The sequence below is a fragment of the Gopherus flavomarginatus genome, chromosome 5 (genome assembly GCF_025201925.1).
Source record: "Gopherus flavomarginatus isolate rGopFla2 chromosome 5, rGopFla2.mat.asm, whole genome shotgun sequence".
NCBI classification, from domain to species: Eukaryota; Metazoa; Chordata; order Testudines; family Testudinidae; genus Gopherus; species Gopherus flavomarginatus.
In genome coordinates, this window is record NC_066621.1 from 90,880,634 (window position 1) to 90,896,888 (window position 16,255).

Consider the following 16,255-nt stretch of genomic DNA (forward strand, 5'->3'; position numbering starts at 1 on the left):
CACACCTGGAGACCGTTTTCTTCCTTTCGTCTATCTCTTAACTACACTGACAGAGCAAAATAAGAGCAGAGAGAGAGACACAAGAGTTCGTAGGATATTGTTTTTAAATGTATTTTGCTTTATCACTGCCCTTTCATACTCCAGGCACACACATCACATCTATTTAAAACAGACTAAACGCAGTACATCAAAAAATAGACAGCAGAGAGACCTGTTTCCCGCCCCGGTAAAGAATCCATCTCACACTGCATGCCTCACATCCAGAGAAGTTTGGGCAAATAGGTGAGTCACTTTGCATGTTTTGCCAGAGAGGTTGGATTTGGTGACTGTCAGGCCAAGGTGCCTGGGATTGGAGAGAGGAAAGCATTTCAGAGCTCCATCTTGTTTATTCCAAGTAACTACAAGCCAGAGTGCCCCAGCTATTACAACTGCCATACCATCACAGAGTGGGAGAGGCAGTCACTCAAATAGGTTGGGCCTAAACCATGTAGAAACTTTGCAGATCAAAATCCTCCTCTAACATGCCAGACATCAGGTAGCCAATGCAGATCACGGAGAGAAGTATCACTGCTCAGCAAGCAGGCTGCTTTATTCTGAACTAACTGCAATTTCTGGACGGTTTGAAGATCGAGAGCATTACAGACATTAATCTCAAGGCACCAAAGGTAGGGAACAAGTGAGGCCTGGGGCTGAAAGAAATGGATGAAATCTTGTCAAGCAGAGATGGCAAGCAGCAGTCTTTGGAACAGCAACTACTTAAACTTCAAGTAGCGACTGCAGAACCATGAAGAGGCCTGGGTGGAGAACCTTTAGAAGTGAACAGCAGGCAAACCCCATCAATCTGAGTTGCTGAGGTAAGCTCTGCCATCTAGTTTGTTTTCCCTCAACTGTAAGCATTTTTCCATCTTATCTAGGGTGACCAGATATCCCGATTTTATAGGGACAGTCCTGATTTTGGGTCTCTCTTATATTGGCACCTATTACCCCCCAACCCAGTCCCAATTTTTCACACTTGCTGTCTGGTCACCCTAATCTTATCTGTACGGAGTCCCAGGCAGCTGGCTCTGATCCATGCATCAGTTTGCATGTTAGAACACTGACCAAGTCAAAAGAGATTGAGTGGGCTATTAGCATACTGAAGACACTGTTGCCCACACTTCCTCACTACCCACCTTAACAACCCCATATACTAATTGAAGAGAGGCAACAGAAGGAAATAGAGGACAAGGCCCCTTAGATCAGATGAGAAATTGCCCAAGACTATCCTCCAGCACTTCTTAGAAAAGGAGCAATGAAGCCACTTGGTGACTCAATTTAATCTTCCCAATATCTGATGACATATTAACATTTCATGATTAAGTTTTAGATTTGTCAGCTGCCATCTAAAAGGATCAATATGGATAACTGAGCTTCATCCACAGACAGGAGAATAGCAGCACTGCTAAGATAGCTGCTATGCTATAGGCAGGCCTATATCAAAGTAACTGGGGTTAGAGACCGGGAGACTCCCAATATTAATGAGGTCATACTAAATAAATGTGTATTGTGGCCTGTTCTAAAAGGTTACAAAGTGTTTCCTTCTCCTCCCTTGTCCACCCAGGGCTCAAGTTTAGTCTACTTAACTATTGCAAAACAGTGCCATAAAAACCTACTGGCAAAGGTGTGTGTCATCAAGAAAGCACGAACCATCCAAAGACAAATGGTGGCCTGTCTCCAAAAGCTGGCACATTAGGCCACTGCACCGCTGGGGAACCACACAAGTGCTATGCGCAAAGGTCTGCTTTTAGCACAGCATCCTAATTATTTCTCAGAGAGCAACATGCAAGTAGCACAGCTATTTCCTTCATCAATTATTAACAGGGCAAAGCACATTCATTCAAAGAACTCTAGAATGGTGAGCAGTTTCCAGCTCCATGCTCACACTCTGGAATACGCCAAAGAATCTTTTGCCGTTCAAAGCATTTATTTTTTTAAACCAAAACTCCATTAAACATTCAGGGGAGACAGTTAAGCAGTTACTGCTGCAAAGCATTTTATGGTAGATACCAGTCTTTCAGGCTTGAATAGTTTTGAGTAACCGAGAATGTGCAAATATAAGCAGAAGATTGCTGCAGCCTGTGCAATGCATTTGAAGGACATTTGTCAAACATTAGTAACAGCATGGTGGTTGTGCCAGGAGCTCTTCCCCCATGGGCAGCATGTACTGCTTACCAGTTATGTGAAGTTCTGCTGGATAAAATTCCATATGGCTTTTATATGATCCAGTGTAACCCATCTCTCTAGTAGCCACCTCCCACTCCACTTTTACCTCTTAAATTGGCCCTATGTTTCTGCCAAACTGCACTGTAGAAATGCTAGGTCCAAAGGGCCTCCAATATCACAGGTGGAAGTTTAGCATTGGCCCTGGGGTGTCCTGCAGGTTCTATGTTAGGAAGATGTTCTTCTACAGGAAATCTGGAAAGATTTTCTCCTGAACTTCCTTGAGATGGGGCAAGAGACAAGAGCGTAGATGGTTGTTGGTTTGGTATGTTTTCCCACCTCCAACAACTTGGAAAGATGCTGAAACATGTTCAGATGGGTAGGGGAACCTTAAGCAAGTCTGAGTATAAGAGTTACAGTGTAAGCATTGCTAGGAGAAAGTGCCCCAAGACAATACGCTTTCAGCAGTCCCTGGAAGCGCCAGTGAAATTTTGCATTGAAGGAGTAGGTGAGGATTGGGCTATGATGTGGGATGAGATTTATGCATTTTGACTCAATTGCTTTTGGTTGGTGTTTTCACCTTACAAAATATGTAGTCCCTCTAAAAGCCTAACTAGAACAGTTACTAATGTGCAAACCCTGAAATCTGAAAATAATTGGTAAACTGAAGTTTCTGATGAAATTATTCTAGAGTCTAGTTCAAAACATAGCTCATACTCTCTTGGTGCAATAAAGGTCCATCTCTTCTAGCAGGAGTGGAAGCCAGTCCAGGAGATCCAGATACAAATATCAGAAGAGGAAGTTTGCGGGAAAAGCCTGAGTGACTTTGAATATTAAGACAGGAGGAAGATCCCAGTGTAAACATGAAGATCAACAAAGCCTGATCGAACAAGCCACTGCATGTGTCTTCTTACAAGGAAACACACCCATATGCTTGTTTAAATTGATCAGCATATTCTCATCTCAGAGAGGGAGAGATGGTATATCAAAGCCCTCCGTGCAGACTGTGGGCTGGGAGGAGGAAGTAGTCTACATTTGAGTGGCTATCTTAAAAAAAAACAGCATCTCGTTTTTGCAAGAAAAACCAATTTCACTGTCAGTTTCTTGAAAAAACTTGGGGTTTATTGATTTAAACTGCAAACAGTCGTTACAAAAGAGATTCTTTTAAATAAACTCACAGAGAAAAAAAGCAATGTAGTGAACAGTAACAGGGGGAAAAAAATTACATTCATTATTTTCTTTGTGCCAGTCCCATTCACCTCAACAAGGAAAACTCCAAACTCGGAATACAGAAAGGCAAAGACAAACTGCATTTGGAATGTCTTCAAATAGGCACTTTAAGCCAAAGGCTTTTGTCTCCATTAAGAAGCTATCGAAAAAAAAAAAGGAAGTAAAATGTCTTCCTTCTATACTGTCTCACAACAGAGCTTATACACATACATTCTAAAGCCCAGGTGTTGTATGACCTAGGGGGGAGGGGAAGGAAGAGGAGGAGGAAGAGAAAAGGCAAAGGAGCACATTAACTCAATTTGCAGTCCAACACAAAAAAGGGAGGAAATTCTAAAATAAATAATCCAAACACAGTTTTTGCATTTTTTTTAAATTAATTTTTCATTTTTTAAAATAAAATAACCAAAAAAAGTGTAAAGTTACAAAAATGTCATTGTAGTATAATATATTAAACTGTGGGGGGAAAAAAGGAAAAAAGACACTTCACAATCTTAAGATTAATATGGAAGATCATAATTTAAACATAAAAGAATATATTCTATGGATTCATCATCCCGATAAATATGAACAAAATTAACAAAAAGCATAGGTTTCGGCAATAAATACGTTTTGATAAGTTAAATAAGCTTTTTTTATATTGTTGTGCAGTGACAAGCAAAATTTGCTCTCCAATTTCTGAAAAGTTATACAAAATTAAAAACCCAGAAAAAAATAATAAAAAGCTTGGCGTGAGTGCTCTAAGATAGATCTAACGTACTCTAGAGCAAAACCATTAAAGCTATGTCTACTGGAACTCAGAATACACGGAACTTGCGTGTGTGGAATGAATTCCATTTGCCCACCCCCTCTAGTTGTATTTATTGTTTGTAAAGATGTCACATGTATACATGGGGAACTTTTAGCACCAAAATCAAGTCTTTCATAGTCCATCTGGCTTTTTCCCCCAATCACAAGTCCCATTCATGTTACAATCTTTGTCCATTCTCAGCTTTTTCTTCCTGCAGACCTGAGCAGACCCAGGCAAGATTAGTCTTTAAAGGGGAAAAGGGTTGGATGTTAACCGCTGTCCACATGCCATTAAGTCTAGCAGAAACTGGCCAATGGGAAGGGAGGGGAGAAGGAACAATGTATTATTGTGGCCAGTGGAGGGAGCAGTTGATTCTGGATATTCCCTGCACATCTGGAAGTGCACAGAGCTTTAAGGAGGCTGCTGGTGCCCTCTGCAGCCAGAGAGGTAATACAGTCACAGTGAAAATGTTCAAAGGCACTAATTTTGTAAACGGTTATTGCTTTTTATTGTAATTTGGCACTTAAGGTCTAAGCCAGTGAGTCAGCTACAGGCAAGTGGACAGCCTTTAGGTTAACATCTAACCCTTAGATTAGGGGTATGGCGGGGGGGGGGAAGAGTTTCAGCTTAACATTGTAATAAAGGTGGGAGGAGGGCAAGAGGAAACCCCAGTTTAGTCATCAGAGATGGAGAGTCTGCTGAAGATGGGAAGACGTCTCGAGTTATCCAGGATGGGTGAATCTGAGCCGCTGTGGCTGCTGGAGCTGCTCAGATAGCCTTCCTGATCAGAGAGGGAGTCCTGAGGACTGGGGGGTGAGTCAAACATGTTGGGGGACTCAGACATGGGCCTGAAGAGGAAAGCAGTGGGTGAACCCCCACTGGACACCTGCACCCCTATGCTGGGGGCAAAGAGAGTGGCCAGCTCCTGGCTGGAAAAGGTGAAGGGGTTGCTGGCACAATCTGGCAAGGTGGGCGAGCCCAGAAGGTCATCAGCGCTCAGCATGGGTGGTGGGGTGACTGAGGTGGGGCTGTCCAGCAGCCCATTGGCAGTGACACTGGGGAAGCCAGCAAAGCTGAAGCTGTGCTGGAGGCGGGGTCTGTCGGCGATGGTGGGGTCCCGGCCCCCAGCCACAGCACGGCGCTCCTCGGCATTGTGGATGAAGTGACAACGAGGCCCATAAGGGCAGAAGCCGATGGTGTGGAAAGTGCGACACAGCTCGGTCTTGTACTTGGGGTGGCGGGTTAGGCTCCGCAGCTCATGGATGCCGTGGGCAAACTGGCACTTGTCACCATATTTGCAGGCACCGTTCTCCTCGAAGGGGCGGCACAGCTCTGTCTTGTAGCGGCTCGAGTTGATTTGTCCCCCGGGCTGCTTCTGCTGCAGCAGGCGCTCACCACCTTCAGAGAAGGAGCGGTCCCGAAAACGGCTTTCCCTGGGACCCAGCACAGGGGCCGGCTCCCCCTTGAGGCTGCTTAGGAGCTGGTTCTGGTGAAACTTGGAGTTGGGCAAGGTGACAGAGTGCCTCCTAGGGAAACCCCCGCCAGCTGGGGTGCCCACTGCCTTCCTATCCAACAGACACCCTCCAACACCTGAAGGGCTGTAGTTCAACATCTTGTTACTCTGTGGAGAGAAAAACAAGAGAGTCACCCAGCCTGCTCCAGCTCCCTCCTGCAGCCTATTCCCAATGCAACTCATCAGTCAATGAGGTGACCACATCCAGCCCCACCATATCAAACCTAGCCTCTATCTTCAACAGCCCCATCGCTCTGCAAAATAACCTTGCTTCTAATATCCCACCTCATAGGACAGCAAATCATCCTGTTACAACACAGCACCCATTTCCCCAGGCAATGACCAGGTGCCCCACCTACTCAGTCAACCTGAAATACATACAACCTCCCCCGCCCAAGGCAATAACTTGGATGCCCCACCTACCAACACCTAGTGCTGCCTGCAAGAGCCAAACCCACTATTCTTCCTTCCAGAGTCACAGTCCTCCCCTGCCGCAAGCAACTGCTCGCCCTGCTCCACCTGCAGTCCCACAGCCACATCTCCCCCAGGTTCAGGACCCCTGCCAGACCCAAGAGGCAGTACTTCCTGTCATCTCTCCTCTCTTGAATTATTCCACCCTGTTCACAAACCCCTTTAGTGTCAGAGACTATTGTAGACACCTTTGAGGATTGTAGATTTCCTGCACTACAGAAAAGTACAGAAGCATTATCTGGGACAGTCCTGCTTCAGGGACAGGGCGTATGTGTGAGACAAATGGGTGGGGGCATAGGACTTTTTGGAAATGCACTAATTGCTGATCTAAATTAATCCCATTTCTCTTGCTCCTCCAGCACAGCAATAGCATTTCATCTGATCCAAGCCAGTCTTCACCCTTAACCGCAAGAGGATTCCTTTGCCATTAGCCTTTGGGCTGCAAGGAAAGTCTGGAAGGGATCAGGAACCAGTTACTTCATCTGCAAACTCCGTTTTAAATATTAAAAGCGCTCTTTTGGCAAGAAAAGTTACACAGATTTGCTAGAGTTACTTTGAAAAGCAGAGCTTTTTTAAAGCTCTTCACCTGTCCAGATTAATTTTTTGTGTGTTTTGTTTTTAAAAGGGAGGCACAGCCCTTGTTCACATTCATTGAATATGAGACTCCTAGCCCTGTTTTAGTAGTGCACCTTCATTGTCAACTCTTAAGTAAACAGGCAAAACTGAGTCAGTCTAGAATGCCTATCTGTAATCATTTTACACCGATAATTTCAAAACATGGAAAAATCTAAGGAGTAGGAGGAAAAGTACTTTCTTGACTATCAGTTTGTTGAGGGTAGAAAACTCTGCTTTTGTTTCCCCTTTTTAAACCAGCTCTGTTATAAATTGAGAAAAAAGGTGTCTTTAGACAGAATTTCGCTTAACAAAGGACAAATCCACAGGGGGTGGGAGGGAACAAAGCTGATCCGAAAGGGAGGAGGGAAAATAAGAAAAGTAAAACTGCACTGAGTGAATGGAACCAGCTGTGAGTGCAGCACACTGGCCTGCAAAAGTTATTAAAGGAACCTCATCACCAGATCGTTTTGCACCCAAAGTAAATTTGCAGCTGTAGGAGCAGAAGCAGAACTTGGGAAAATCATAGCAACAAGACCAGGCGTGTTACAGCAGCCTAAAACTCAAGCAATTAAAAGTGGCCGAGCAACAACTCGGAAGAAAAAGCTTTCTAACTTACACGTTAAGATTCCTTCTACCAACGCCCCCATGTCAAACAGCTCTCTGAAGCCAGAGGTAGCTTTGACACACGCATATGCACACAAAAAAAGGAAGTTTTACATTTCCAAAACTTTTAGAATCATCTCAGTTCAAAAGCACTGAACTCAGAGGGAAGGGAAACGTCCTCAACAAGTTTTACAAAACTACTTGGATTCTTGGGATTTCACACCCGAACTCGTTAAACACACACATCTTCGCAAAATGCCTGCGATTAACACATTAGAAATATTTTTCCCTCGGAGGTCTGGCGGGGGGGAAGAAGAGGAGAAAGAGGAGACAGTGAAAAAAGGGAACAACTCACAAACAGTTTGGCCACATTAACGAGTTCTCTTTACAACTTCATTGGCCTCCAGAAGACTATTTACAAAAATAAATAAAGAACTAAAAACGCAACTCCGGAAAGGCACTCAAAACATGTAACAAGTTTGCTCGGCTGCACTTAGTCCTTCCTACGGGCAATGAAAGGCAGGAAAACCAGCCACAATCAGCTCATGAGGGAGAAGACCAGAATAATTTTACGGCAAGCAGCAACTGACTTACGATCGAGGCAACACAAACTCCCCTGGCTGCACGAGGCGAGCGCCAGGGAGGGCTGGCGACACAGTTAAGTCCAAACAGGCACCGAACTTAGTGAAAGAACCGACAAAAGCTGCATCCCCTAAAGCCGCACGGGCAGAGGGGGCCAATCAGCCCCACGCAGCCCAGGCGAGCCCCTTTACCTTGCACAGAACTTCGCTCAGGTCGAAGATGGTCGGAGACACCAGCGCCGTGGACATGGTGGGCGATCGCAGGGCGGCAGAGCAGCACTAACCCGGCGCAAGGGATCGCAGTGTGGGAAGCAAGGCACAGCCTCCAGCGCCCTGCTCCGAGTCCTTCCCCTCTGCTCTGCCGCCACGCCTCGCTCTGCCTCCGGCCGGCCGCTCGCTTTCCCCCGCCGCTTTGCCTAAACTCAATTTATAAAGTTTGCAAGCTCCCAGCCCGGCCCGGGGAGGAGCTCGCGGCCCATTGCCAGCCGGGGAGGGAGGAGGAGGAGGCAGATGATTGACAGCGCGATTGACTCACCCCGCGGTCGGGCCCTAGAAAACTTTCAAGAGGAAGGAGGGGGGCGGGGAGGGGAGGCAAAGCCCGATCGGAGTCTGCGCTGGGCTCCTGGTACGAGGAGGAAAGTTTTTCAAAGCTCCCCACCCCCTCCCCGACGTGCATGTACAACTTGGTTGTGATTAGAAGGCGGGGGAAGGGCCCGCGCTCCTTTGTGAGTGTTGGAATTATGCAAGGGGTGGTGACATCATTTGCTGCACCCACTTTGGGCTGCCCCCCCTTACCCCCCAGCTCAGCTTGCACTGAACTTTTGCAAAACGCCCCGGGCGGGAGCTGTGTCTTTGCAGCAGGCTCTGCGAGTGCTCAGACCCCCCCCTCCCCCCGGTAGTTTCCCCGCTTTCCTTCTCATGTGCAGGAAAGAAACGGCAACTTTAGCCTTTTGTAAAGGCAGGCGGGGTGTGAGCGCAAGAGTAGCTGCGTAGCTGTGGTCGGGTTCGGGGTGGTAGATGAGCAAAACAAAGCTGATCTTTGCAGAGACTCATCTTCCTTTCTCCCAGCTGTAATTACCGTGAAACTAAAGAGGAAAGGCTGTTTGTGTTTGTTTGCAGGATATTGATTCTGTGAGCTAGGTAGTAACGTTTGCTTTTTTCGAGTGAGGCTCTTTCCTCTCTGCTGGACACCAGTTGCATGCTTATGTGTTGGAGGTCTCCCCGCGCCCCAAGGAAATCTACTTCCCCAGTAAAGCAGGGACCCAGTTTCCAGCTGCTTAACAACACACTGGCAGATTTTTATTTAAGATGGTCTCTGCGATCAAATCCTAACAAGGGACACTGACAAAAAACAAGGCCCTCTCGATTTCCCCTCTTTGCTTGGTCGAAAACTGGAGTACTATTTTGTGTGTTTGCACGGGGTGCGCTTTCTGCATGAGTACTCGTTGCATTCTGTGCTCCCCTCCCTTCCCTTCTTTGAATGTAACAGATGGTTTTTCAGTCCATCTAGGTTTCATTTCACTCCTATTAATTTTTTTTCTTCTTTTGGCGGGATGACAAAGGAGCGGGGCACATGGATTGAAACATGACAGACTGACTTTTTAAAAAACAACAACCCGTAAACTTGTTTATCTGCTCTTTGCATCAGGAAAGCAACACGTTTGCAAAAGCTGATCAGTTTCCCCTCTGAAGTTCTGAAATGGAAGACTAGACTGAAGTGGAAATATTAAACTCTTAATTTCTTTCCTACATATTTCCATTTGTCCTTCATCACCTCCTCGTCCTTTTTACAGTAAGTGTCACCCACTCCAGCCCTCAGATGTTTATTCCACAACACTTTTAACTCCTCGATCTGTTATGAAACAATGTGTGTGTTTAAGTGCATTTTCCATTGCAATATAATTAGGTCACCTAATTATAAGCACGTTTCTTTAGAAAGGCAAAATTAGAGTATGAATCCGTCTGACTCTCCTCCTGACAAATTCTACCAGGAACTTATTTAATCAATGTAAAATAAAACATCAGAGCGCACACAAACTTTAGACTTTACTTGTTTAAGCTTTAAGGGCTGCAGCTGACCTGTGCATTGTATTTCACAACCATGAAAAGTTATTTCCAGTTTGGGCTGGCTTGGATTTGTCTACTTTGATTTAAATTGATTCAATCCATTTTTAACATTGCTGCTGTCTTTGCATTTTTGCAGGCTGACTGTCTTCAAGTTGATTCACATCTCCCACCCCCTTAGTCTTACGGCTTTTTTTCCAATTTTTATTGAAACCTGGCAGGCTCTGCTAAAGGAAATAACTCACATCCATATTAATTTAAATCATTAAAATATGTGTTTAGTCCTTAAAGTGGTGTTTGTTAATTTCTGCCTTTGCCCTCCACTCTTCCCCTAGTCCCCAAAGGGCACTTTTTACTATTTGAAATAATAAAGCTGGAGGGCGCGGGGCGGAGTAAAGTTTCTTAGCAAATAATCAGTTCCAGATTTTAGTACACAAAGAATTATGTATACTGATATTGATGGAAGGCGGGGGGGGGGGGAGCAGTTTCTTTGTAACAAGCTTATGTTTCAAGGCGTCTAACCTGGGGCTCCTTAAATGTGAAACTTGTTGGGTCAAAACCTGCAGTCCTTACTCAGGTAACACTCTCACTGAAGTAAGTGGGAGTGAGAGTGTTGCCAGAGGAAGGACTGTGGTATTTGGCCCCCTGTTACTAATCCATCCAGACTGAGACTTGAACTATAAACTCTTCCTTAAAATGCATCTCACTATTGTACTGATTATTCTGCTTCCTCATGTATCCAAGACTTCCAAGGAGAACTGAAACCGTAACTGCGGAGTCCAGAATGCAAACCCAGCGAAAAGCACATTTAAAACTTAAAACAAATGATCCCTGTTCCCACTTCCTCTTCTGTTTGCTTCAGTCTCAGAAACTGGGCTTTAAACTTTTCTTCCTAGCTTTCCCCTCCTTCGATATCGAAGAATAGTCAAAATAACAAATCGAGAACAAACACCCACAGAGTCGGTCCCTTCCAGATTTCTTTTTTTATTCTTTATTTAAGGATAGAACACTAGTTCCGCTAATTTTCCTTCTCTTTCTAGATTCATTTTTGTTTTGTTTTTTTGCCAGAATTGAGAAACAACCAGCAGAGAGAGCAGCTTGAACATGTTATTTTCTGCAGTTGTTTACTGGCTCTGTGGATGGTGCTTGTTCCCAGAGCTCTGAGCCTCTGTATAATTAAACCCTTTTTAATTGTTAGGTTGGAAACGTCATTCCAGGGACTTTCCAAGGGTTACCAAGTCCAAATGAGGAAGCCAGTACAGATAACTATTTCATGACCGACTTGCTTGGAGCCTGGCTTTTTCATTGAATCTGGTCTCCTGTACTTTATACAGAGCAACTCCGATTACTCAAATGGCTCAGGACGAGAGTGGAGGGTGTGCCACAATGGGTACAATCCTGCATTCTTTGCACACCCAACCCACATGGATTTGAATGTGAGTTTTGGGTGCACAAGGAATGCAGGATTGGACTCTCTGTTACATGCCCCATATCAATCAACTCACCACATTGTATACATGTTATATTTAGTAGTAGTATACATATTTTGTGCCTTATATTAAATGTATGCAATAGGATATACATATTATACTTATTATGGGAACTGTAGCTTTCTGTTTTAAAACTTCTGTGCATTTAGGGTCAAGTACTGGTTGTACTGATGTCCAGTGAGAATTTTGATGGAATCTGGATTTAGGCTGTAAGAGCCTGACTTTCAGCCATGAGGCATGTCTGGATTTGTGCGCAAGCAAATCCCTCCTTTGAGCACGTGCCTGGATAAATATAAGCCAGACTCGCCACATGCACACACACAATGGGAATTTGTTGTGCACCTATGCACACCTCTCTGGGGGCTGAAAAATCAGACATGTCCATTCTCAAATATAACAATCACATTTTTGCAGTGAGTTTAACTGTGACTTTTGGTTTCTAAAAATGAAGAAAAAAACCACACGCATGAGTAAACACATGGGTGTCTTTATCTGAATGTAATGTCATGCTCTCTGGGGTTCGCACTGTAGATCTTCAATGTAGTGCACCTACTCTGCAGCTTAGATCGTGCAAATGGACTTGGGGGTCAGCAATAAGTCTGCCAAATTTGTTGAGCCTCTTCTGCGGCAATCTGTAGGCCTCTTTTGTAGGTGCTGCATCTGGAGTGCCATCACATAAGCCTTAATCATCAGATTCAGGCACAGGCCAACCAGTTGACCAGGCCTCCCTCACTCTTTATTGGCCAAGCTCCCCCAGTGACATGATTTTAAAAAGAGTGGGAGATGAGTCTTATCCAGTCCACATGCACATAAAGGAACATGGAAATTGCCAGAGTGTATCAGACCTATGGTCCCTGTAGTCTAGTATCCTGTGTCTGATAGTGGTCAGTACAAGATGCGTCGGAGGAAAGGATGAGAAACCCCGCATTAGGCAGATGTGGGATAATTACTCCCCCACCTCCTCCACTACATCTCCTAATAATCCCTAATAGTTAAAGTTGGCATCTCAAAGGCTCCACCAGGTCTGGTGGCCTTGCCCCTGAATTACCTTTATCTTTTCATGGGATGTGATGACATCAATGGGAGTTTTATCATTGTCTTCAAGGGGAGCAGCGTATATTGCAAATGGCTGTTAATTTCCAATTTTGTGCACTTTTTTTCAGATTTCAATGCAGAGAACCACAGTTTGCAAAATTGGAACTGGACATGTACTGTCATGTTGTTTTGGCCAGGGGGTGAAGACTGTAGCACGGGGAAATTTAAACTGATCTCTAACTGGTCTCATAACCAATGAACACTTTATTTCAACATGCTTGCCTCAGATGGACCTGCAAGCATTGCATGCCTCAGTACATTGTTAAAAGACAGAGGGAAAATCCTTAGTCCTTACTCTGATTAACTCCCAGTGACTATAAGGAGTGGTTAGCCTAAGGGCCAAGTTTAAACCAAATAAAGATTCAGGATTTGGAGCATGCAGAGTCTGTGATTTTCTAATTCTTACAGCCATGGAGAGATCTGGTTTTCTGTAGAAATACCAAAATTACCAGAGGCACCTGTTCTTAGCTGAGAAGGTTATAAGCCCTTGAAAACAGGGGTTTCCTGTGTAATGAACGTGGCTTCTCAGTCATAATGCTTTAGTGTACACTGCGTTTAAACAGGCAGAGTAACGTTCCTATATCTGTTTCAGCTGGTTCACTGAAGTATTAGTATCTTCTGGGTCACAGTGCTATTTTTGTGTGTTTGGGGAATAGGTAAAGGTAGATTTCTTTTAGTCTCATGTACCCCCAATGTCTTTTTACACATTTTCCCCAATCCATGTACCAGTTCTTCAGCAGCCTTTACAAAGAGAGTGCATGGATAGGTGAGTCTAGGCATGCCTCTTTCTGTTCTCTCCCCTTATGCGTCCTTAAGGTGTGTTTGGTTTTTTTTTAAATCTGTTATTTTGGTCTTGTGTTCCCTATATGTAACACTTCTGTGTATCCATTGGGAGGTATGAATGGCCCAAGTTGGAAACCGGGCACTGCTGGCTCCTTGGGAACTGCCTGGCCTTCTGGTCAAAAGCAAAAAGGTATATTTGCAGCTGCTTGGTAAGAAAACAAACTCCCAAAGATACAGGAAAGTGCGTGGAGGTGGTAGGAAGTGATGGGATTGCGATTCCTGGCAGCTTGGGTGTGTAAACATTTATAAAAGAGAGAGAGAGAGAGAGTGTGTGTGTGTGTGTGTGTGTGTACTTTGCGGTAGCAGGAAACTCAAGTCGCCAACAGCACTATTTTTGCAGGAGTTGGAATATCCAGTACCAGGCAAATATTAAAAGCTCTTAATCCTCCTGACTTTACACCTGTAAATAACATAAAGAACATCCAGCATGAGATAAATTACATGACATCTTTGCTAATCATTTCTGGGTTTTAGGATCTTAGTTTGCTGGTCACAAGAGTGTCTCATAGTTTCTTAGTAGCTCAGATACTTGAACCCATTTGGCAGGGGGAAAGGGGGAGAGGCAGGAGGTGAGGACAGAATTTGCTCTCTGCAGAAAAGATCAAAAATATTTGAATAACTTGTGACAAACTTAGCACTGGTGGCATTCACATTGGAAAAGGCAGAGGTGTCATTTTGGCAGGCTATCGAGTAAGGAAACTTAAAGGACATAAGTTATAATTTCCAGGAAATATTAATGCCATTAATGTATTTCCACATAACAGGACACTGAGCCTATACTTACATTTGCTTTCTATGATTAATTTTCTTGTGGCCAATACATTGCCACTGTTAAGTAGCTGTGAAGAGGGATCCAAACGTGCTGGAGAGAGGGAAGAACAGCCACTAACTGTATAGCAATGGAAAAACAGTGGGTGATAAAAAGAAAAGAGTTAAAATCTGGGTCTGGAGCCCCTACTGCCCATCTGTGTAAAATAAATGTGCTCCAGATGTCATCTTGGCCTTCCATCTCTTCTACTTTTCCACTGTTTTCAGCATACTTGCCTTCATTTTTTTCTGGCTTTGTGCCTTTTACAATACTGCCCCCTATAGGCCGGGTTCACCATTGTCTTGCATCCTGTTGTAGCTGTTTACATGAGTACAAAGTGGGTGTAGAAATCTTTACCATTCTGATTTGGTAGCAGTTTACATGCACTTTGCACTGCTGTACATAACTGCAGTGAATAAGGCTGTTTATCTGTAATAGGCCATGTAACCTCATCTCGTAGCCACCCTCTCAGCTCTTCAAAACCTACATTTTCAAAACAATTCCTTCTACCACCCACCCCATTGCTTGTACTATTGTCCTGTGTCTTATCTTGTGTTTGTTCTGTCTAGCTTAGAGTGTATACTCTTCAAGGGAGGGAGCAGGTCTTATCACTGTTTGCGAAATGCTAGCAAGTTAATTAGGCCATATAAATGTTTTTAATATTCATAACAACATGGAAAGTAGGCCAGTTTAGTAAAAGAAACAGTGCAAACATATGAAGGTGTGGGAACAATTTCTCCACTGCAGATTGATGTGGCACCATTGGTGAGTTATGGCCTTAGAGCCAGCCTAGCTGGCCAGGGTTAGAGCACCCACACATAGGGGGAATCTAGTGGCACAGAGCTGGCATGGTGACTCCTACACCACTATCCCCCACCACAGCTATCACAGCTATCACAGCTTCCCTATGCCCCAGGAACTCCCAGCCACAGTCTACCCTTGCTGTTGGCAGCCAGCATCAACTTTCAAGCTGCTGTAGTTTGTGTCTGCGAATTGGCACCCCCCTCCCCACTTCGTTAGCTTTGCTCTGAGCTCACTGGCTGAAGTTGAGGATCTGGGCTGTGGTGCAGAGCATATCAGCCACTTTAGAAAAGGAAAAGCCTTTTTAATAGTTTAGCTTCAACCTAGCGTGATTAGAGCTACCTTTGTTTTGTTCAGTGCATGAAGGGCAGTCAAAGACTCTCAGATACATGACTTTTATTTTAGATCAATGGAAAATATAACGACCCAAAAAAGCATGACAGTAAAGTCTCCATGAGAGAGCAAGTAATATCTGCCGCAAATCTGAACAGAAACTACTCTCCAAAATGGAGGGCCTGCCAGAAATTTAAAGGTGCGGTACACAGAAAACAGCACAAATTCCGGACTTCTTTCCAAAAATCTCACTCCAGATTTATAAACCCATGGATGTTGTTCTATACAAATCTAAATCATTTAGATTTGTATAGAACCTCTCATCCAGAAGGAATATAAAGCAATTCAGTCACTATGTGCCAATATCTGCTCAATTACATTGGTGCAATTCCAATTGTGTCTGACAAATTTTCACCCGTGCAATTTTCCATGCTTGGTCTTTGCCGGAAGTTGAATGTGCTAATGAATTGTTGCCAATGTTAAATATTTGTCTAGGTTTTTTGTTGTTATTTGTTTGAAACAACTTGAGTGCCTCCAGGGTTTGGGGTGGGATCTTGTTACTTGAAAGGGATATAGCACTGAGGTCAGGGTGCTGCCTTTTTCTACCGGCTTGCAAATCCATCCAGATTTTTCCAATTTATAACCCTTGGGGCAAGGTGGGGGGAAATGGCGTATCGATGATGGAACTTATTCTGCACTTGTTCCATAGTTTTCTGAACATTCCCACTGCACCGCATATGCTTCTAAGCCTCAGTGAGGTGTTTGCACCAACCAGTCAGCTTGCTTTCCTGCTCATCCCATCAAAATGCCTTTTAGGCTGGG

The 16,255-nt window shown here is 44.3% G+C and overlaps 1 protein-coding gene and 1 long non-coding RNA gene across 3 annotated transcripts; one reads left to right on the forward strand and one right to left on the reverse strand.

Annotated features, from left to right (window-relative positions):
- Positions 1–3,299: 3,299 nt before the first annotated feature.
- ZFP36L1 (ZFP36 ring finger protein like 1) lies at positions 3,300–8,397 on the reverse strand. Its single transcript, XM_050953599.1, has 2 exons — positions 8,192–8,397; positions 3,300–5,837 (listed from the first exon to the last, which is right to left on the reverse strand). The coding sequence occupies exons 1-2, from the start codon at positions 8,246–8,248 to the stop codon at positions 4,890–4,892; spliced, it is 1,005 nt and encodes a 334-aa protein (XP_050809556.1). The 5' UTR covers positions 8,249–8,397; the 3' UTR covers positions 3,300–4,889.
- Positions 8,398–8,532: 135 nt separating this feature from the next.
- Positions 8,533–13,253, forward strand: LOC127051382 (uncharacterized). 2 transcript variants are annotated; one of them, XR_007774495.1, is made up of 3 exons: positions 8,533–8,724; positions 9,648–9,791; positions 12,717–13,253. It is a non-coding gene; the product is annotated as an uncharacterized LOC127051382 (long non-coding RNA). The 2 variants fall into 2 exon arrangements; XR_007774496.1 differs by lacking the exon at positions 8,533–8,724 and adding an exon at positions 8,737–9,139.
- The last annotated feature ends 3,002 nt before the right edge of the window (positions 13,254–16,255 follow it).